The following is a 23,154-nucleotide window of genomic DNA, read 5'->3' as shown; positions in this document are numbered from 1 at the left end:
CTCCAAGTCTCTCACAAGCCGCAATTGCCCAAAAAACAAAAAAAGCCGCAACCGCGGACAGTGACTCTGCTACCCAGTTTCACACTGACCAAGTGACACTCGATCAGTAACTTTCAAGCACGACTACTTGTTAGGCACGCAAACGCGGTTCAGCCGGTTCCAGCTGGATGCCAAGTGGACTACCTTAGGTCCTTAACGTCTATATATATATATATATAATTAAGTTTGAAATCCTCCACACTCCCATTCTCGGTCTCGGCTAGTTTGATAGCAAAATTTCAGCATCTTTTTTCAAAATGAACTCCAAACCAGAAAAAATTCGACCCGAGACCCTTGAACACTCGATCATCGTCTCGGCTCTCATGCACGTTATCAACGGCTGTGATGGTGATGATCCCACCACCACCGCTCTACTACATGCCCTCCAGAGTTCCTCAAGTGGGACCAATATTTTCCTGCCAAATAATGAAGAAGAGAAGGAAAAGAGCAAGAAGAGGTACAGGGGAGTCCGGCAGAGGCCGTGGGGGAAGTGGGCTTCGGAGATACGAGACCCCCGGCGAGCAAAGCGGGTGTGGCTGGGCACGTTCGAAACGGGAGAGGCGGCGGCGAGGGCTTACGACAACGCTGCCATTGAGTTCCGCGGAGCCAGAGCCAAGCTCAACTTCCCATTGTCAGATTATAATAGAGAGGGATCAAACTCGGAACAAAACCGAGAAAATCAAGAGCTTAATCCCAATGCAATTGACAAGGCACAAAGCTCACAGTACGGCAACAAGGAAGAGCTCAGGCCCAACTCATTGGAGACGAAGAGTAGTGAGACAGAGACAAGTATGGAAGAGAGTGAAGAGTTTTGGGAAGACCTTCCTCCACTGTATATAGATATATAATGAAGATCAAGCGCTAATATATAATATTGTAACATATTATTATTATTATTTTTTAAAGCAAGAATGTTAGGGGTTAATGGTTAATTTTTGCGTTCGTGAATTTTTTATATCTAGAACATTGGAGTTTTTGGGATGATGATCCATGTAAAAAAAAAACTACAGACATATAACAACTGTTGGTTCGGATGATAAAATTTAAGGCAAAAAATTAATAAAATTCAGATGATCAAATTCAAGAAAAATGAAAATTTTAAAAAGTCTAAACAAAAAGTTTCAAAAACTTTTCGTTAACATATTAAATATTTTAAAAACTTGGAAACCTAATGCAGTTGGAAAGGGAGGGCAGTGCACAGAAGAGGGAGGAGAAATGGGTTTGCAATCAACTGAATGGAATTTTTTTTTTTACAAGCAAACGGGTATAACGGTCATATTGAAGGATGATATTGACATTATACAAATAACAAGTCACATGTTTTAACTAAGAGGAGTAATATTCATATTAATTTCATCCATCTTAATATATATATAGTTTTGGCAAAATTGTTAAGGGTTAATAGTTAGAGAGAATGTGGAGGGTATAAGATTCGAGCACAGAAAACAATCTAACTACTCAGACAATATGAAACTTGCGATCCTTTTATTCTTAATTTAAAAATACTATAAATCAGGTTATTTTATTTTAATTTTTAATTACAACATTTTTTTTTTAAGTCACACACATAACCTTTATGAGTATCTCTAAGATGCTACAGTAGCTTAGATAAGAAGATTATAAAAACCTGAAAGATTAGTATAAATTATTAAAAAAATATAATATCAAAGTCTGGTCAATAAATTTCAGAACCAATAGATTATAAAAACCTGAAAAAATAGCAAAAGGGTTTTTTGCTATTTAAGGGCGAACCAAATAATCAAGGGGGAATGAATCTCTTGCCTCTTAGGTGACTTAAGAAATATTTTTTAATAGAAAATGACATTACTTTGAGACCACGAAACAATCCAACGACCAAATGTAACGGAATTTTGTACGTTTGATGATTGTGTGCGGGTCCTAGTTGTCCTTCCCACATGCATGGCGACCCAATATAACAAAGACAAGTGTACTCAGCGGGAGTAGGTACTCCGCGTGCATCGAATTATTAGAATCGTCCAATCTCGTGCATGAATTGCAAGTGTCCATGCATACAGTGCACAGATAGTTTTGATGGGCCCAGTGCACGTGACACCTTGAATCTGGTTAAATCATAAATGTAAATTTTGTTTTTAATTACGAAATTTAAAAAGTAAAAAAAATAAAATAAAATAGTTAATACATAATGCGATTTATAAATATAATAAAAAAAAAAAGTTAGTTTCAACATGTAATTTACATTTTACAATTAAAGATTATTTGTGCATTTGTAATTCTATCACATTAGTAATTATGATCACTTATACACCTTAAGTGAGTAAGCATTGTCCTATATACCAACAGGCCTGTGGTTTAGCGGTTCGAACCTCAGTGGAGACAGTGTGTGTGAGTTTCCCAACTAGGAAAAAAAAAAGTATTATCCTATATTAAATATTAAATGCAATCACTTAAAAAATTATAGGCAATACTTGTATTTTTACTATAACTAATGTAGGTCAATCACAAATGTACATACACATAATATCTGATTGCAAAATAAAAAAAATAAAAAAAAAAAAGTGATAAACAAAGAAATTAAAGAGAATGACTAATTTATTAAAAAAAAAAAAAAAAAAAATTATTATCTTAATTTATCAAATTTTGACTTTGTGACACCAAGGATATGGAAGAATGACTTACTCCCGGTTGTGTCAACTAGACGTGCAACTTGAATTGGGTAACTCGTACTTAACTTGAGCCCAGCTCAATTTTTTATGGGTTTGGGTAATCATTTTTACAATTAGGGTTGGACTTGGGTTGAAGTGTTAGCAACTCGTACCAACCCAAACTCGAACCTAATATTATTTTCATATATATTTTTACTTTTAAATACATTATATATAATATTTAAACTATGGTTACTCTTTTTCTTTTCAATTTTTTTTGGTTAAATTTTATCTTATTGTATGTTAACATTTTTGAGAATTAATTTTCTAAAAATTTATTTGTAATTTATTAAAAATTTACAAAAAGTTTTTAAACTTTTTCTTATTTAAAAGTAATTTAATCTAAAACTAATTCAAGATCATATTAAATTTTCGGTGTAAGGATTAGGCATATAAGTAATCCGAAGTTTTACTTGGAATCTAAGCCAGAGTTACAAGTCCGAATTTAAAAATAGAATGATGATTGGGTTTGGGTTGAATAGTTAAGGTTGAAGATATGATTAGGATTGGGATTAGATTTAACATTTCATATAATAAATTGGGTTCAAATTATACCTCAAATCCTCTACCCGAATGGCAGCCATAGTGTTTCCCATTATACGGAGTACTCATTCCACCAATCACAAACTACCAAATCAATACACTAAAATACATGTTGTCTTTCGCATTCAATTGACCTGTCTTTCGCATTTCGGCGCTCCACATACTATTTATGGCTTTCATACGGCATTAGAAGTGAGTGAACCCCAATTATCCATCAAAAACATATAGTCCTCCGTACGACAACAACAAATGTAAAATTGATTCTCCTGACTATTCGTAGAAAAACCTCCTTTTCGAGGCGAAATCCATTAACACCGACCAGTGACGTCGGCAACCAATTCCAATTTCCCAAGACCATCTCAATCCTGAAGTTGAACCCAACTCAAAGTCACTTTGATTTTGTAATTCAAGAAGTAAAATACAGATTTTTATTAGTTGAGAAAGGTTTTATGTTTTTTTTTTTACCTTATCTTAATTTACCAAATTTTGACTTTGTGACATCAAGGATTTGTAAGAATGACCATTGTACGGAGTAATCATTCAACCAATCACAAACTACCAACTCAATACACTAAAATACAAGTTGTCTTACGGATTCAATTACGTGTCTCTCGCTTTTCGGCGCTCCAACATACTAGTGTGGCTTCATACGGCATTAAATAAGTGGACCCCAATTATACATCAAATATATAGAACTCCGACAACAACAACAGTAAAAATGATTCTTCTGACTATCCGTACAAAAACCTCCTTTTCGAGGCGAAATCCATTAACACCGACCAGTGACGTCGGCAACCAATTCCAATTTCCCAAGACCATCTCAATCCTGAAGTTGAACCCAACTCAAAGTCACTTTCAAGCTTCTTCTCTGAGTCTCTGAATCCCACATTGCAAACAAAAACAAAAAAAAAAAAAAAAAAAAAACTATTTATTTGTCAGCCAAACGCGGTCTTGCTGGATTCCACATGGACTCCCACAACGTCTATAAAAGTATCTAATCCTCCCCATTCAATCCTCGGCTGACCGACTTTTCATGGCAAAATTTCTTCATCTTCTTCAAAATGAACTCCAAGTTCGTTCAGAATCCTCTACGGAAAAGCCCTCCTCTTCTTCTCATTTGACCCGAGAACAAGAACACTCCATCATCGTCTCGGCTCTCACGCACGTGATCAGCGGCTGTGATGGTGATGATCCCTCCACCGATCTACTGCAAGCCCTCCACCAGCCTTCCGGAAGTGGCGGCACCAACTTCTTCCCGCCAAATAATGAAGAGGAGAAAAAACAGAAAAGTGAGAGCAAGAAGAAGTACAGGGGAGTCCGGCAGAGGCCGTGGGGGAAGTGGGCTTCGGAGATCCGAGACCCGAAGCGAGCAACCCGGGTGTGGCTTGGCACGTTCGATACAGGGGAGGAGGCGGCGAGGGCTTACGACAAGGCTGCCATTGAGTTCCGCGGAGCAAGCAGAGCCAAGATTAACTTCCCATTGTCAGATTATTATACAGACGGATCAAACTCAAACTCGGAACCGAACCGAGAAAATGAAGACAGGGAGACGCCACAAAGCTCACAGTCCGGCAACAATGAAGCGCTCAGACCAAACTCGTTGGAGATGAAGAGTAGTAGTGAGACAGAGACAAGTATGGAAGAGTGTGAAGAGTTTTGGAAAGACCTTCCTCCACTATAGATATATATAGTTAGGAAGGTCAAGAGCTAATACTAATATAAATAATCACAACCTATGTTGCACGATTTAGATTTTTGGCGCGCTCTGCAGCAGAGTCAAATATAATCTAGCTGTTTTAATGGGATAGAATATCACTATATATATTAATTTGAAATAGTGACTGTCTAGCAAATTTGGGTGTTTTTGTGGAACCCACATGCATCAAGGCCGCTGACACGTATAACTCTATTCAAAAGGTGAAAATACCAAGATATCCTTTTAAATAATAATAATACTACTACGTAATAAAATAAAAAATTTCTTTCAATATACATTCTCTCTCTTCCTTATTGACATTTCAGCCTTGAGCAAGAGGCCCAACAACAGCAAAAAATTGTGTCCTCACGTACGGCAGCAAGATGAGAATAGAGAATTGGGTCAAATGGGCCCGATAAAAAAATGGGCCGTTCAGTCAAATGAGTAGCGAGAAGCCCATCCTGTCAAGTGATCCAGCATACAGTTAAAAAAAAGAGAGAGGCCCGCAAGGCCCAAGTGTATGGACGGAAATTCCGGTATGGAAATAAATTGTATAGGAAAGATAGAGAGTCCGAGAAGGACCCTACTAGGGTTTGTACTCTCTTAAGAACCCATTGAGAGCATGCAATTCTGAATACTACTTCTTCTCCTTTAAGTTTACTTCTGCTGACGCCATGGAATAAGGAACCGTACGTTCCGCAAAGTTTTCTTGCACCTATATGCAAGTGCAAGGGCAGATTTAGAAATTATAAATGGAGTGGACTAATATTAAATATAAATTTAGCTAACTTGGACTTGTTTTGATGGACTAATAATTGGTGGGTTAATATTAGTAAATGTTTTTTTTTTTTTTTTTGGTTGAGCTAAAATTGCCTATATTAATAGAATTTTTTTTCTTAGATAAGCTCAAGCCCACCCTTAAATCTACCCTTACCTGCATGATCGAAAGAGTCCAATTGTGAATCGATAAAAATGTCAAGTATCTCAATGAGTGTGTGACCAAATTGCCGTGGTGGTCATTTGATTATAATTTTTAATGCAAGTCAAACTGACTGATTTCTCTTCTCCTCATAGCTATTCAACACCCACCGTGATTCACGAACAACTAAATTTGACTATCACTTCTTTTCTTTTAAACCTTAGTCTTATCCAAATGATATATATATATATACACACACGCGCGTCAACAATATCATATACATCATTATTTTAACGTATATGATATGGGAGACGTAGTCTATATTCCCTTTTTGGACTTGTCGCATTCTAAGTAGACATATAATAGGGATTGGATGTCAGTTTTGAAGATATTTCGCCAAAAAGGCGCCGGCAATTTAATGTATGCAGGAGAATAGTCTGATTCTAAAAAGTGGAGTTGGCACCATGGTCAAATATATATATATACATATGTTTACAGTTGCGATGTCGCATTTAATGAAATCGAGTTTGTATTGACGTTATGTAATATATATACATATGTTTACTGTTGAGATGTCGATCGCATTTAATGGAATCGATTTCGTATTCACGTTATGTAAAGATTTAAATTGAATAAATTATTGATGTTGTAGATTTTTTTTGACCTTTATGGTCATAGAGTATGGATAATAGAATTAATTATTGATGTTGTAGATTTTTTTGACCTCGCGAATGGTTACAGAGTACATCCATGCGAATCTTTTTACAACATAATATGATAAATATAAATTGTTAGTGAATTTATTTTTACTATATTTTTGAAGTCCATTTGGCACAAATAATATTATATTATATATATATATTTTTAAGACCCATAATTTTGTATAGGATTTGACATTGGTCCCTTTTTAAAAACATTAGAGATTGACCCACAGTAGGTATGGATATGGATGACAAATTACCCGTCAATACGACTCGAATACAACGCGGATAAGCAAGTTTAGATTAACCTTAAATGGATTCGAGTTATAAGCGGGTTTGGATTAACCTTAAATGGATTCGAGTTATAAACGGGTTGACACGATTAACCCGTTTACTTAACTATGTCGGGTTAATGCTGAATGATTTAACACGTATAACCTGTTTAACTCAATTTGTCATAATCATGAACATGACATATATAATATATTACCTGTTTAAACCCAATTATTATGGACAGTTTAGTCATTTTAACATAAACTTTGACTACATTTTATGATTTTTCTTCTTATTTTGAATATTTGAGTTAATTGTAATAAATTTTTCCTAATATTTATTATTTGATTGAATATTAAATGTCTCATTTTGATAAACAGGTCATTGAACGGGTTAACACGTTAACCTATTTAATAAATAAGGCAGGTTAGTGTTGAATAATCCTCACACAAGTATTAAATAAGTCGGGTTTGGGTTTACCTATTTAGTATAATACACTTACATCGACACGACACGATTATTATACATGAATATGAATTGCTACCCCTTAAAAATAGGTCTTTTTAACAAATCGTCCATTGTACAATAAACAACTTAAAAGAGTATTATTTTATAAAATTTCAAAACTATCCATTTGCTAAAATTACCTTAGTCACATACTCAGCCGTTACCGCTTTTATTTCTTCTTATTTTCTTCAATGCGGCTTTTGTTTTCTAGCAAAATATCATCTATTTCTTCTCTTCGATCCTTTTCCCCACCGCTACGACACTACCTGATTGAGTTGTGAGAAAAACATTGAAAACTCTTGCCTTTCCACTTTCACATGTAAAGTTGATTTCCCTCAAAAATGAAAAAATAATTATGATTTTATCATATATGTTTTCTTTTTCTTTATTTTTTTTGGAAGAAAAAATGTGACATTTTGTGTAAGCAATGTTTCAGTAACACTAAGAAATAACTAGTTCCCCCTCCAATTAAAAATTACTGTCTCCGCCCCTGTCTATATGCATATGGCGTTGGTGGGCACAGAGGTGGAGTTTGGTCCTTTTTTTTTTTAGCTAAGGATTGTTTTGGTCAAATAAAATAACTTATAAAAGTTAATATTATATTTTAATGATTTAAATGGGCCAATTCATAAGTCAAAGAACAAATTACCCTAGTGTTTTCTTAACTTCCAAGTGAAATGGCAGAGTTCAAGACTAATAGGGGCAAAAAAGTAAATATTTATCAGTGTAGATGCAGCAAAATAATTGTTATTTTCTTGCAAGTATAAAAATAAAAATAATACTTACAAATTAATTACCTTTTTTCACATTTCGACGACTTCACGGGGCATCAGTAACACAGGGGACACGCTTGGCTTAAAATAAGTGGACCCCACCAGTATTCAACAAAATGGTACTACGTAGTATTATACCAAATATTCCAAGAATTATTCTTTTCGACACACCCATGACTAAGTCCCTCATCCGCAACCGCCGAAAAAAAAAAAAAAAAAACCCTGCAACCGCCAACCCGTGACTTAGTGTTAGCCCCTTGACGGTTGTCTAAGGGAAGACATGGGCATTTCAAGGCCATGCCATGTCTTGGGAATACTTTGGCTTTGGTTAGACAGCCATGAGGATGCTCAGTGGGTTGTCAGCGTGCACAAGATGCTCAGCCTGCACACAAGATGCTTAAAAGGATGCTCGGCGTGCACTGGGGGTGCCCAGTGGCACTTTCGTAAATATGGTAAAAGTGAAACTTGGAGTTTTGACTCGGGATCTTTATGGGAGGTACCTTAAGTCCATAGAAGCTGGTTGGCGCAGACGGCACTCAATTTGGATGTCAGGAAAGGCCTAAAAGGCCATTATGACTCCTCAAGCATGGGTGATGTTTACTCCTGTCAGAGTGCTGGATTTCCTTAAGACTATACTAGGGAGGGGTCTGTTGAGCACATCAGTTGGGCTATGGCATGGCTTGCTTAGAGGGCTTAGCCAACGTGCATGGGCACGTGTTGCACCACTTCAAGATGGTTGCACAAGTGGGGAGCATCCAAGATATTGAAGGGCAAACAAGTGAGCACCGACACGCGCGCTGGTGTGCAGCAGCGCGGGTGTGGGCGTGCAAGTGGGCGCGCGGGCAGGCGTCCAACCTAATGTGTGCAAGCGTCTAGATCGGCGTGCGCACGGGCGTCCATGGGGGCGTACAGCCACGGGCGCATGAGGGTTCAAACATGGCTCGCATAGAAGGGCACTAGTGTGTGCGCCAGCGTGCACCCAAGCGTGCGCACGGGCGTGCATGGCTTGGCACGCCGTGCACTCAGAGACATATATATGTGGGTGCAGATTGGTGGACTTGGCTTGGACTAGGTTCACAAGGTTGACTCAGATGTGGCTAGAGCATAGACAACACAAAGTCATGACTTGCGGTTACAAGAGGTGGTGTCTTAGTGGGCTCGATCGGTTGGGGGAAGTTACTAGCATTTCCCACTCATCATGGGAAGTGGGGGAGTGCTGAGTAACCTCCCAAGCATGTGGCATAATTCTGAGAGGACCAACACACAGGCGGTTAAGGGTGGTTTCTTCCACTATGCAGAATGTAACTTCTTGTGGTTATGTGGCATGAGCAGAACATGCCAACAAGTCTAGCAGTTGGGCTTATCAACTACATTATAGTGCTGGCACATTTAGAGGGTGCCAGCACGACCCTAAGTGGATGGAGGTGTCATCCATCATCTTAGTGGGCAGTTATGGGTGGTTTTGAGAGTGGCCTATATAATGATAAGGTGGGCTTTGTAGAGGGAATAGAGATGAGGGTGTGAGCCTTGGTTCCTTGTACGAACTCATGTTCCTTTGGAATATGTTTAATATGAGCAAAGGTTGGGGCTTATCCCTGTAAACTGTGTGTGCCTTCTTTATATTTATATACTGTGTGTATTGTGTTGTTGTGTTGGCTGAGACTTGGTAGCCCCAAGTGCCATTACAAAGGCAAAAATTCGTGGTGTAATTTAGCCCTATAACACTTAGCAACCAACCCCATTTCATACTAACCACGTGACTGATCAGTTACTCTCAAGCCCTGATATATATATATATATATATATATATATATATATGAAGAAAAAAAAATAAGAACGATTTCTTGTTAGGCACACAAACGTCTATAGCAAAATGAACCCCAGACCAGAAAAAATTCGACCCGAGACCCAAGAACACTCGATCATCGTCTTCACTCTCACGCACGTTATCAACGGCTGTGATGGTGATGATCCCACCACCACCGCTCTACTACAATCCCTCCAAAGTTCCACAAGTGGGACCAATATTTTCCCGCCAAATATTGAAGAAGAGAAGGAAAAGAGTAAGAAGAGGTACAGGGGAGTTCGGCGGAGGCCGTGGGGGAAGTGGGCTTCGGAGATACAAGACCCCCGGCTAGCGAAGCGGGTGTGGCTGCGCACGTTCGATACGGGAGAGGCGGCGGCAAAGGCTTATGACAAGGCTGCCATTGAGTTCAGCGGAGCCGGAGCCAAGCTCAACTTCCCATTGTCAGATTATAATACAGAGGGATCAAACTCGGAACGAAACTGAGAAAATCAAGAGCTTAATCCCAATGCAATTCACAAGGCACGGAGCTCACAGTACGGAAACAAGGAAAAGCTCAGGCCCAACTCGTCGGAGATGAAGAGTAGCGAGACAGAGACAAGTGTGGAAGAAAGTGAAGAGTTTTGGGAAGACCTTCCTCCACTATATATAGATATTTAATATAAATATTGTACCATATGATTCCAAGAAGAGACAACGGTCAAACACGTGTGTGTGTGTGTGTATATGTGTGTATATAGATAGATATTTACAGTCCACTGTAACCTTTGTGATAATAAAATCCTATTTGTATTGGTAATATGTAAGGGTTACAAATTTTTTTTGAATCTTGCATATAAATTTTAAAGTGTACCTATATATATATATGAATAAAATCTCAAACCGAATATTTAAGTTCATATATATATAATCATTAATAAGTTAATTAGTGTATTAAACCAACTTAATCAATCCAAGGCATGCGGTTCTCATATTTTAAACTGATTTAAGAAAGAAAAAAAATAAACAAATATCATATATATAATCATTTCACAGTCAATGTCATGCTACTTGATTAAATACTTAAACAAAATTCTAATATAAAACTCTGACTTTTCAATTTTTAAATATATATTTTCTAATATTCCGTAGTAATATATTATTAAAAGAGTATTTTTAATATTCAAATATTAAATATCTCCTTCAAGTAATCACATACAAATTAATCTTTTTATTTCTTAGTATTTACTAAAACATTACTTACGCAACATGTCACATTTTTCTTTCACAAATGCAAAGAAAAAAGAAAAAAGAAAACATGTCATGATAAAAATCATATTTGTTTTTTAATATTTGAAGGTCATTTTGGTCGATTAATAGGAGGTTATAAATGTAATTTAATGATTTACATGGGTCAATTCAGAAGTCAAAGGATAAGTACGTATTTTTATCATGGTTGGAATGCAATTGTCCAAAAAGTACTTAAGTTGTAGATGATTGTCTTTTAACTCAAACCTAAGAGAGTGTCGGTGCAATTTACCCTAAATCTAAAAATGGGGTATAAAGCAATGCAGATCACCCAAATCTAATTTGTAAGAATCTCTCAGTGTGATAATTAATTCAACTAATCATTCATAAAGGATATGAAACAATTAACAGAAAATGATAAGCAATTGGGAAACTACGTGCGTATCATTCAACCAGTGCGATATTGAACCAAATGGCAAAAGAATATACTCCATAATTAATTAGAATAAATATAAAGTTTTTCTCTCTCCTCGATCACTTTTTCACTCTATAAATTTTTTTTAGCATTTGTATCGGACCCACAACACATGTACCTTTTAGGTCTGGAGTACAGTTTGAAAGCGAGATCTCAAATTCTTATCTCCTGAATCTCTGTCAATGCGACTATGCCCCTGAGGGCCACTCTATAATTATCTTGTCTCCTTATAGAGAGAATTATCACGTATAGAGAAAGAACAAGGGGAGTGTGGAAATAAACTTGAAAATTAGATGGAAAGAGAGCAAAAGTTTTAGAGAGAGAGAATTACAAATTTATGTTCAGGTGACTTGTGAATGGTCACTAATGAACCGCTAATTATACCTTTTTTGCCAACTAACTTCATTCACTTAAATCACTCCTCCAAAATTCATTAATTAGTGTATAAGTTTGAGCGGTTTGGAGAATGGAAAAAGAATACAATATGTAATAAATTTTTGTAAGATAAGGCAATTTTAAAATTTTATAAAATTAGACATACAAAAATAAAATTTTATAAAGTTGAGGGGGGCCAAAAATTAAAATTTTAAACAAATATATTAGGGGTGACAAATTACGACACGACTCGCTAACATGACACGAGATAAGCTGATTTGAGTTGATCTTAAATGGGTTCGGGTCATAAACGGGTTGACACGATTAATCTATTTACTTAACCGTGTCGGGTTAACATTGAGTGATTTAACCTGTGTAATCCGTTTAATTCAACATGTTATAATCGTGAATATGACCTATGTAATATGTAATATATTATCTATTTAAATCCAATTACTATAAATAGTTAAGTCATTTAAATATAAATTTCGTCTATGTCTTATGATTTTTTTTCTACTTTTGAATATTTGGATTAATTGTGATAAAATTATTTATTTATTTATTATTTATTTAAAAAATATCCAAAGTCCCAATTTTTTAATTTTTTGCACATTTCCGCGCATTCACAAGGCATTATTAACACAGTGGGACACGCTTGGTGTTAAATAAGTGGACCCCATTCTCTTCCCAACTTTTTTCGTACAAATTTTTTTTGCTCTTTTTTTGACCCTATACACCCGTCACCTCAAAGTTCCACACAAGTCACTGTTGGGAAACGTGCAAGTTTTTAAAACTTTTTGAGGGATTTGCAATCATGGATATTGATTCATCACATAGAGACAAGTTTTATACAAAGATAAATAAAAGATGATGTAAAATTCAATAAACAAATTGAATACTTACATCAAAGGTCTGAGTAAACCTTTTAAACTTTCTTCTAAAGTGAATATTCTCACTTATTGTAAATCCCTTTAGCTAGATCCTTTCTCCTTCTTCTTGATTATTATCTTCCCTTTAGGAATCACCAATATGCCTTGATGAATGGCCTTGGAATCTAGGCTTGTGGTAGCCTCCTTTAGAAGAGAAAACAAAACCATAAAATCTAGAGAGAGAAAGTGTATTCCTTTTTTCTTGTTCTTAAAGTCACACCCAAAAATATACATGAACTTATGTATATATAGGCAAAATAAAAAATAAGAATAAGGAAACAATAAAATATTCTCCATCTTTAATTCAACTTTCTCAATTCTAACAAGACTCCAATATCAACTTGGGCTATTGGTGAGAATCCTTTTAGGCTATTGGTGAGAATCCTTTTGGGCTTACTATTTTCTTGGCTCCTATAAATTAATAATTGGTCCGATCCATTAAACCATGGACCCAATTCAATTAATTCATAAATTAATTTCTACTCCACTAAAAGAAATTAATTACACTCCAATTAAATAGTAAATAACATCTAAGTCAATGTTGCACTTTGACCCCTCTATGCTTAATTATTTATTGGATAATTAAAGCCATCAATCCGACAACATAATTAATATAATTATTTTGTTACTTTTGATTATTTCCGACTCGATCACAATAAAATATTTATTTGACAAAAAATAATAATTTAATAAATAAATATATATAGAAAACATTTGTCTAAAACATACGAAGGCCTACGAATTTAATTTGTGATCAACCATAATCAAAACAAAATAAATACAAATAACACTGATGCAAATATTGAGAATATAGACTTCTAACTATTAATTACATAACTACCCAAAGTATCGATTTAAGGATCCCGAGGTATCCGCCGAACAAATCAAAGTAATTATTAATTAATAAAAGAGTCTATACTTCTTTCATACTTGAAAGTCAAAAGTCATGACTGTGATAGAGAGCAATTGCATACGACAACTCTCGCAATATATCTCAATCTATCGTGAACTCGGTTTAAGTCTTAACTAATTAAATGTCCATCCATAATTACCGACTTTAAACCATTTATGATTACTAATTTATAATATAGTATTAATTACCATTACATACATACATAAATATATTTTGTAATCAAGTGGACACAATCAATTCCATAATGAATCGAAAAAATAATACATTCCATTCACCAATTGTATAATACTTTAATAATAATATCCAGATAAGAAATCATGACTTTTACAATCCAAAATTAGACGAAGCTCATTTCCCACCTGACCATTTACATCCTGTAGTTAAACCCAACTCAAAGTCACTTTCAAGCTTCTTCTATAGTCTCTATAATCCGCATTGCAAACCCCAGAAAAAAAAAAAAAAAGAAAAAAAAAGAAAAAAAAAGAAAACACCTACTACTACTATTAACTAACTAATTATTTATTTGTTATGGTGCTTTGATTATAATTTTTAATGTAATCATTCTTCGAACAAACTGATTTCTCTTCTCCTTGTAATTAGGGAAGGATCTAGAAATTCATATAAGAGGGGCGGTAAATTTTTTATTTTTATTTTACATTACTAATAAGAGAGAAAAGTGGTCGAGTCGGTGTATAGAAGAGGCTTTAATCTCTAGCAACTCGGCAAGGGTCTTCAATAGAGGTTTCAGATGAGATCGGAAACACAAACTCTAACGAGTTGGTTCATCAAAAAACCTGCCGTCATGGTCTTCAAAGGTGCTCAGCTTATTCCTGAGCTCCGCTTTCGAATTAAGTCTTAACGAGGTGACTCTCAAACATGGGAGCAAATCTAACTTTAGTGTGAAAATTTTGATTCATGATATAGAACTAATTTCAATTTTCTGCTAGGGTTCTCAAAAAGTCAAAAGCGATTTGCACATTGCAGCTTCAACCCTTTTTGGCTTTGTTTTTGCAACTATGCCGACTTTATTTCATATTATTCCTTCTGTTTCAAATTCGATGTAGGTGATATTTAATTTAAGACGAAGATAATAATATTTAAGTAGTTGTTGCAGCACGTTGGCCTAGCTATTCTTTTCCACCGTGAACAACAAAATTTGACTGTCACTTCCATTCTTCTGAACCTCGATCTAAGCCAAATTAATGAAATATATATATATTTTAATATATATGATATTGTCGACGTATGCAACACTCTTGTATGATTTGAAATGGCTGCTTGTGGGTTCTAACTTCTAAACTATAATTTTTTTAATGTTATTACAAATGAACACGTGAAAAGTGCATAAAAAATTGTGTTAGCATTTCCTTTTAGACTAGTCGCATTCCAACTACGAAACAAGGATTGGAGGTCAGTTGGAATGGGGTACAAGGAATTTAACACACTACATCTGTATATACGAGATTAGTCCGATCCGAAAAAAGTGGAGTCGGCACAATATGGTCAAATATATATATATTTACAGCTGCTATGTCAATTTAATGAAATCAAATTTGTGTTGACATTACGTGAGTATTCAAATTACGATCGTAGATTTTCTCGATCTCATAGTACATCAGTATCGGTTTTACAACATAATTTATATTTTTGAAGTCCATTTGGCACAAATAATAATGGGCTTTTTTTGACTTTAGGTCCCATCATTTTGTATAGAATTTGACATTAATCCTTTTTTTAAAAAATATTAAAAATTAATTCAAAATAGATCTTTTTAACAAAACATCCACGGTACGATGAACAACTTAAAAAGTATTTTAAGTCAATGAATGGATGATTTTATGAATATTGTTCTAAGAGTTTAATGAATCATTGAAGTAACTTTTCTTATTTTTATTTTAAGTCAAAATCTTTGTTCCACACACAATCTTATTCAACAACACACCGACAATGTCTTTATTTTCCCTTCTCAATCCTTGATTTAGGTAAATGTATCTTATACTCAAAAACGAAAAAATAAAAAGAAAAAAAGAGAAAAAAATTTAGCACAGTTAAGATCTCTTGGTCGGCAGAGAAAAAGAAAAAAAAGTTACTATTGTTTATTGGACTATTTGTTGATTAACAGAAATATCTAAAAAATAGAACTGATCTCTAATATTTAAAAAAAAAAAAAAAAAAAAACTAATCTCAAAATATATACAAGACTTAAGTAAAAAAAAACCCAATAATAATTTATTTATAATTTTTAAATTGTGAATTTAATTACTACATATATCTTTAATAGATCAATGAGTAATAATAAATTTAGTTATTAAATAAATAAGCATTCATACCATATGTAACATTGTGAGACAAACAAAAATATTTTGTTTAATCATCTCAAACTATTTCCTTTATCCATAATATATATGTATATATATATATTTTTTTACAATCGTAGATGTACGGGTCAACTTGTACACACCTCAAAACGCAAAGTAAAGGTGATACAAAGTTAACATATTTACTTTGCTACCACCTCATTCAACTAATCTTGACCAATTATTTTGCTCCCTGCCTCTACATTGATAAATATTTATTTTTCTACCCCTACTAGTCTTGAAATTTGCCAACGTAAGCACCTACCGTAGTATTATTATATTATACACGTGGAATGGTAAGAGCTGGGACGAAATCTAGTGCTACACTTTGCGCTGGCCTTAAACTTTTTATTTATTTATTTGCTTTTAGTTATGTAATTTAGCAAAATATTACAATTGACCCCCAAAAAATTTCTCTTTTATAAAAATCATTTCTTTGCTCCTTCCTTTCTTTTTCTCTTATTCTTCTTCATTTTTTTTTTTCTTTCAGAAAAATGTTGAATTCCCCTTTGTCCAACCAAGTCCTTTTTTTTTTTTATCTTTTTTTTTCATTTTCAAAGTTCTATTATTTTTCATTTTAGTTTCTTTTTCTTTTGTTTTATTTTTATTTTCCTAAAATTTCTTTTTCTTGCAGTAATGTATGGTGTATGTTAATGTGTAGTAACCTTTTTCTCTTTTTGTTTCTTTTTTTTCCCTCCTCGTCTTCTTTATTTTATTTCTAGTAGCACTCACTTTTGCTCTTGAAACTAGACCTTCAACTTAAGAAGATAGAGGATATATCATAAAATACAAATAACTTTATTAACTTAATGTCCGTATTTTATGTTTATAAATATTTTTTACTATATTTTACTTTTTTGACAGACAAATAACACACTATTTAAATCTTGATTATTGTACAATTAATGTAATTCTAATTTTTAACTTTTTCACCGTTACTTGTCATGTTAATTGAAAAAGAAAAATATTTTATGAACTTTGGAGTGTCAGGTTTCGACTCTTTACATCTACTAATTTAACATCAGAGTGTCAGCCTTCGATTATCTACATTTACTAATTTAACATCTAATACTTCTTACTTTGAAAATATATATATATATGTCCTATAACGACCCACTCCACCATATGGTATGATATTGTCCGCTTTGGGCCTAAGCCCTCACGGTTTTGCTCTTGGGCTTCACCTCAAAAGGCCTCATACCAATTGGAAATGATGCACTTACATATAAGCACTTCACACTTCACCTTTCCTCTACCAAGGCGATGTGGGACTTGTGCACCCGTAACTCGCCAGTGTGGTAGCCTGACAGTGTTTCTTGTACCCGCCCACGGCACACCCACCCACAAGTTCATCACAATCCACCCCCCTTGGAGGCCCGACGTCCCCGTCGGCACACTTCCGGCTGGGTCAGGCTCTGATACCATTTGTAACGACCCGCTCTACCACATGGTATGATATTGTCCGCTTTGGGCCTAAGCCCGCACGGTTTTACTCTTGGGCTTCACCCCAAAAGGCCTCATACCAATTGGAGATGATGCACTTACATATAAGCACTTCACCTTTCCTCTACCCAAGCGATGTGGGACTGTGCACCCGTAACTCGCCAGTGTGGTAGCCTGACAGTGTCTCTCGCACCCGCCCACGGCACACCCGCCCACAAGGTTATCACAATCCACCCCCCTTGGAGGCCCGACGTCCTCGTCGGCACACTTCCGGCTGGGTCAGGCTCTGATACCATTGTAACAACCCACTCTACCACATGGTATGATATTGTCCGCTTTGGGCCTGAGCCCGCACGGTTTTGCTCTTGGGCTTTACCCCAAAAGGCCTCATACCAATTGGAGTTGATGCACTTACATATAAGCACTTCACCTTTCCTCTACCCAGGCGATGTGGGACTGTGCACCCGTAGCTCGCCAGTATGGTAGCCTACTAGTGCCCCCTGCACACACTGGCGAGTTACGGGTGCACAGTCCCACATCGCCTGGGTAGAGGAAAGGTGAAGTGCTTATATGTAAGTGCATCATCTCCAATTGGTATGAGGCCCTTTTGGGGTGAAACCTAAGAACAAAACCGTGCGGGTTCAGGCCCAAAGCGGACAATATCATACCATGTGGTGGAGTGGGTCGTTACAATGGTATCAGAGCCTGACCCAGCCGGAAGTGTGCCGACGAGAACGTCGGGCCTCTAAGGGGGGTGGATTGTGATGACCTTATGGGCGGTTGTGCCGTGGGCGGGTGCGAGAGACACTGTCAGGCTACCACACTGGTGAGCTATAGGTGCACAGTCCCACATCGCCTGGGTAGAGGAAAGGTGAAGTGCTTATATATAAGTGTGTCACCTCCAATTGGTATGAGGCCTTTTTGGGGTGAAGCCCAAGAGCAAAACCGTGAGGGCTTAGGCCCAAAGTGGACAATATCATACCATATGGTGGAGTGGGTCGTTATAAATGGTATCAGAGCCTGACCCAGCCGGAAGTGTGCCGACGAGGACGTCGGGCCTCCAAGGGGGGTGGATTGTGATAACCTTGTGGGCGGGTGTGCCGTGGGCGGGTGCGAGAGACACTGTCAGGCTACCACACTGGCGAGCTACGGGTGCACAGTCCCACATCGCCTGGGTAGAGGAAAGGTAAAGTGCTTATATGTAAGTGCATCATCTCCAATTGGTATGAGGCCTTTTGGGGTGAAACCCAAGAACAAAACCGTGCGGGTTCAGGCCCAAAGCGGACAATATCATACCATGTGGTGGAGTGGGTCGTTACATGTCCCCCTTGAAATTAATTTCTAGCTCAGGCTCTGGCTCTGGCTCTATCACTATCCACAAAGATAACGCAATATGTGCTTGACCAATTCTAGTGGCTACGAGTTGGTGCAAAATTGCATCATTCTGCATCTCACGAGTAAGTTGACCGAAATGCTATGTTAGCCCTGTGCACTTTGCAAGATGCATAAGAGTACCAATCGCACTAAAATGTAACATTTCTTAACATCAAGTGATCGAACAACTATCGGAGATCTTGATGGAGATACAGGTGTGATGATTTGCATGAACAAAACGTTACTAGCAAATAGATCACTCATTGCATGAGCCCAGCCTTTCTCCAACCTCTTCATAGCCATTCTCTATGGAAACCTGACAACTGATAGAAGCTAAGTTCTCTGGCATTTTAAACCCTAAAGGAACTTTCACACACGCACAGACACATATATAATATCACTACCATTTGTTCTTATTGAGCAGGTTCACCAAGCAGAGCCTTTAAAGAGTGTTGGGTAAATGGATGGCAAAACCTCCCCAGGAAACTGCTAATGTACTTCAGCAATGTGGCTTTTCCTCTTGAATTGTCATTTGTATCTCACCGAGTTCCAAAACACCACAATGGACAATGACCTAGGGTTTACGCCATCCCCAGTATCTATATAGAATAACTTTTAGGTTATGAAAACTCTAAAATTAATATATTTTTATCATAGGTTTGGGTTAAAGATAGTCATCTACAATTTAAACACTTTTTGGACAATGATACTCCCAAGTTCAGTAAAATGAACAAAGATACCCAAACCATGATAAAAATATATATTTTCCCTTTCACTTTTGAGTGACCCATATGAATCATTAAATTACTTTATAACTTCCTATTAATTGACCAAAATGACCTTCAAAGATGAACAAATATATATGATTTTATTGTGACGTTTTTTTTTTTATTTAATTTTTTTGGAAGAAAAATGTGACATGTTGTGTAAGCCACGTTCCAGTAATACTAAGAAATAAAAAGATTAGTTTGTGTGTGATTACTTGAAAGTGATATATAATATTTGTATATTAAATATGGTCTTTTAATATTTAATATATTACTAATAAGGGATAATAAAAACTATATGTTTAAAAATCATATTTCTTACTTTTTTGATGGAAAGTTAGAGTTTTGTATTATATAGTATAATTAATCCATCTATTTCAAAGAGGGCATTAAATGTGTATTAAAAAAAAAAATTCTAGACGGTGATTGTATATTATTTTAAAATTTTAATTTTATATTACTAGTTTGGCCCCCTCGGCAATTAAAAAATCCTGGCTCTGCCCTTATCTATATGCATATGGCGTTGGCGGCCACTGTGGTAGAGGTTTTTTTTTTTTTTTTTTTTTTTTTTTTTTTTTTTTTTTTTTTTAAGGGTCATTTTGGTCAAATAAAATGACTTATAAATGTTAATATTGTACTTTAATGATTTAAATAGGTCAATTCATAAGTCAAGGACAATTACGTACTCTTATTATGGTTGGAGTGTTGTTATTGAAGTTTGCAAAATTGAGAGGCAATTAAATCACACTCTCCTTAAGTTATATCTACCGTTCTTTATTGCAAACTTGAGAGGGTATGAGTGCAAATTACCCTAGTGTTTTCTTGCCACCCAAAGTGAAATGGCAAAGTTCAAGACTAGGACTAGTAGGGGCAGAAAAGTAAATATTTATCACCGTAGAGGCAGGCAGCAAAATAATTTTTATTTTCTTGCAAACTATAAAAATAAAAATAATACTCCTAATAAAAAAAAGGAAAATGATAAGATAACCGAACCAAACATCCGAATAAAAGGTCGAACTTAACGTGACCCAGCCACGTCAGATTATTTTAAAAAACATACTCCTACCTCTTCCCTTCTCTTCTTCTAATTCTCGATTTTTCTTTTGTATTCAATTTTATCTTTGATTTTGGTTTTGTCTCTCTTTTTTATTTCGCAAAATTGAAGATAAATAAAAATAAATTTAAATTTCTTCATGTTTTGCAAATACAGAAGCACAAAACCAAAACAGAACAAAAAAGTAAAAGAAAAAGAAAAAGAAAATAAAAGCTACAATAGATTCATCGTTTCTCTTCTCTTGGGTTTTTTTTTCTAAGAAATTAATGTATTTTGTAATGACAACTCTTATATGGATATTTACTTACCAAAAATAAAAAAGTCTTCTTCATATTTTTCATCTGAAATTGGAAAGATTTATTCTTGAAAGATTTATGAATAGAGAAAAGTAGTTGATCTTGAAAAAGGAGCGAGGATAAAGAATTTTGGATCTTGTCTCTAGATTACTTTAAATATATGTATATCAAGAGAGGGGATGTATAAGAAGAATTGGTGAAAAACCAAACACACACATAGATGAGGAGAGAGAAACGAAGAGGAAGAAAGAGAAACGAAGAAAAATTAGGAGAGAAAAAATCGATGATAAGGAGTTAGGTAATTTGATGCGGGCAAAGTCAATTAAAATTCGATGTTCATTTCGGTAAAACCCTCAATTCCCCTATCACAGCTCAAAAAAAAAAGATAAACAATCACGAACTTATAAATTAATTACTCCCTCAATTTTAAATTAAACATTATTTTTGAAAATTGTGACTCGCATTGGGACACAGGGACTACTACGGACCCTTGTTTTTTCACATTTCGGCGCCTTCACAAGGCATGGTAAGTGTCGGGCGTTAAATAAGTGGACGCACAAGTGTCCAACAAAATGGTAGTATATACCAATAAGAGTCAATTCTGGGACTATTGGACACACCCATGACCCCCTCCAAGTCTCTCAAGCCGCAACTGCCGGAAAAAAACAAAACCACAAAAGAGACTCTGCAAGCAACCCAGTTTCACACTGACCATGTGACACTAGATCAGTTTCTTTCAAGCCCTTATATATATATATATATATATATATATATATATATAAAGAGAACGACTTATTGTTAGGAACATAAACGCGGCCCGGCCGCTTACAGTTGGATGCCACGTGGACTACCTTAACGTCTATATATATATATATATATATATCTCGGCTAGTTTGGTGGCAAAAATTTCATCATCTTTTTCAAAATGAACCCCAAACCAGAAAAAACTCTAACCCTAGAACACTCGATCATCGTCTCCGCTCTCACGCACGTTATCAACGGCTGTGATGGTGATGATCCCACCACCACCGCCCTACTACATGCCCTCCAGAGTTCCACAAGTGGGACCAGTATTTTCCAGCCAAATAATGAAGAAGAGAAGGAAAAGAGTAAGAACAGGTACAGGGGAGTCCGCCGGAGGCCGTGGGGGAAGTGGGCTTCAGAGATACTAGACCCCCGGCGAGCGAAGCGGGTGTGGCTGGGCACGTTCGATACTGGAGAGGCGGCGGCGAGGGCTTACGACAAGGCTGCCATTGAGTTCCGCGGAGCCGGAGCCAAGCTCAACTTCCCATTGTCAGATTATAATACAAACTCGGAACGAAACCGAGAAAATCAAGAGCTTAATCCCAATGAAATTGACAAGGCACAGAGCTCACACTCACAGTACGGAAACAATGAAGAGCTCAGGCCCAACTCGTCGGAGATGAGGAGTTGCGAGACAGACAGTGAAGAATTTTGGGAGGATCTTCCTCCGCTATAGAATATGCTATTTATATTAGGAAAAGTGATTTATTTATTTATATTTTTGGTCCTGGTACACGCACTTTTGAATTCTTAACCTTTCTCTCAGATATAAGAAACTTTAGACTACTGTCCGTTAGTGAATTTAAAATTTTTAAATTTTGTATACCAATTTTACTATTTTGACAATATTTTAAAGGCTGCGACTTTGCAGTGATAATTGTCCAAGATTATTGGACAGGTGTAAAGGACGAGAGATTTGGGCGTTATCGTGGAACCCAAAGGTGAAAAGACCAAGATATCCTTTAGTCATTGCAAGTGACCTTCGAACCAAGATCTTTTGCACTACCCTGCTGTGGTCAAACCACTTCTCCTAATAGATGAATTCGTTCTCGTTCCTTCCGCCATCCCGCCGCCTGAATCATTGGGATTCGTAGGTTCTGTCCTTCCCGTCGCTTCGTTGGAATTGAATTCGATAATGGAGTATTTAATGAAATTTTTTCTGAGTACTTTTGTGTGGTACTTTGAGAGATAGACAATCATT

The 23,154-nt window shown here is 36.0% G+C and overlaps 3 protein-coding genes across 3 annotated transcripts; all 3 read left to right on the top strand.

The window, feature by feature from the left end:
- Window positions 1-296: 296 nt before the first annotated feature.
- LOC132316515 (ethylene-responsive transcription factor ABR1-like) lies at window positions 297-4,947 on the top strand. The gene is made up of 2 exons (XM_059814987.1): window positions 297-828; window positions 4,349-4,947. Exons 1-2 carry the CDS (start codon window positions 297-299, stop codon window positions 4,945-4,947), a joined length of 1,131 nt encoding a protein of 376 aa, XP_059670970.1.
- Window positions 4,948-10,008: 5,061 nt separating this feature from the next.
- On the top strand, window positions 10,009-10,425 carry LOC132316514 (ethylene-responsive transcription factor ERF109-like). The gene has a single exon (XM_059814986.1). It carries the CDS (start codon window positions 10,009-10,011, stop codon window positions 10,423-10,425), a length of 417 nt encoding a protein of 138 aa, XP_059670969.1.
- Window positions 10,426-22,074: 11,649 nt separating this feature from the next.
- LOC132316512 (ethylene-responsive transcription factor ERF098-like) lies at window positions 22,075-22,629 on the top strand. The gene has a single exon (XM_059814985.1). It carries the CDS (start codon window positions 22,075-22,077, stop codon window positions 22,627-22,629), a length of 555 nt encoding a protein of 184 aa, XP_059670968.1.
- Window positions 22,630-23,154: the final 525 nt, after the last annotated feature.

Source organism: Cornus florida, unplaced genomic scaffold, assembly GCF_030987335.1.
Source record: "Cornus florida cultivar Cherokee Brave unplaced genomic scaffold, ASM3098733v1 CherokeeBrave_3.0.0_Hap2_Chr07, whole genome shotgun sequence".
In the NCBI taxonomy this organism is placed as follows: domain Eukaryota; kingdom Viridiplantae; phylum Streptophyta; class Magnoliopsida; order Cornales; family Cornaceae; genus Cornus; species Cornus florida.
Note: the sequence above shows the minus strand (reverse complement) of the source record. Positions and strands in the feature narration are given on the sequence as shown.

What these genes read in the sequence shown, in the direction of transcription:
- LOC132316515 (XM_059814987.1), top strand. Translation starts at nt 297, where the DNA reads ATGAACTCCAAACCAGAAAAAATTCGACCCGAGACCCTTGAACACTCG. An exon ending in GAGTAGTGAGACAGAGACAA is followed by an intron (nt 829 to 4,348) that starts GTATGGAAGAGA and finishes AAGTTCGTTCAG; the next exon opens with AATCCTCTACGGAAAAGCCC.
- LOC132316514 (XM_059814986.1), top strand. Translation starts at nt 10,009, where the DNA reads ATGAACCCCAGACCAGAAAAAATTCGACCCGAGACCCAAGAACACTCG.
- LOC132316512 (XM_059814985.1), top strand. Translation starts at nt 22,075, where the DNA reads ATGAACCCCAAACCAGAAAAAACTCTAACCCTAGAACACTCGATCATC.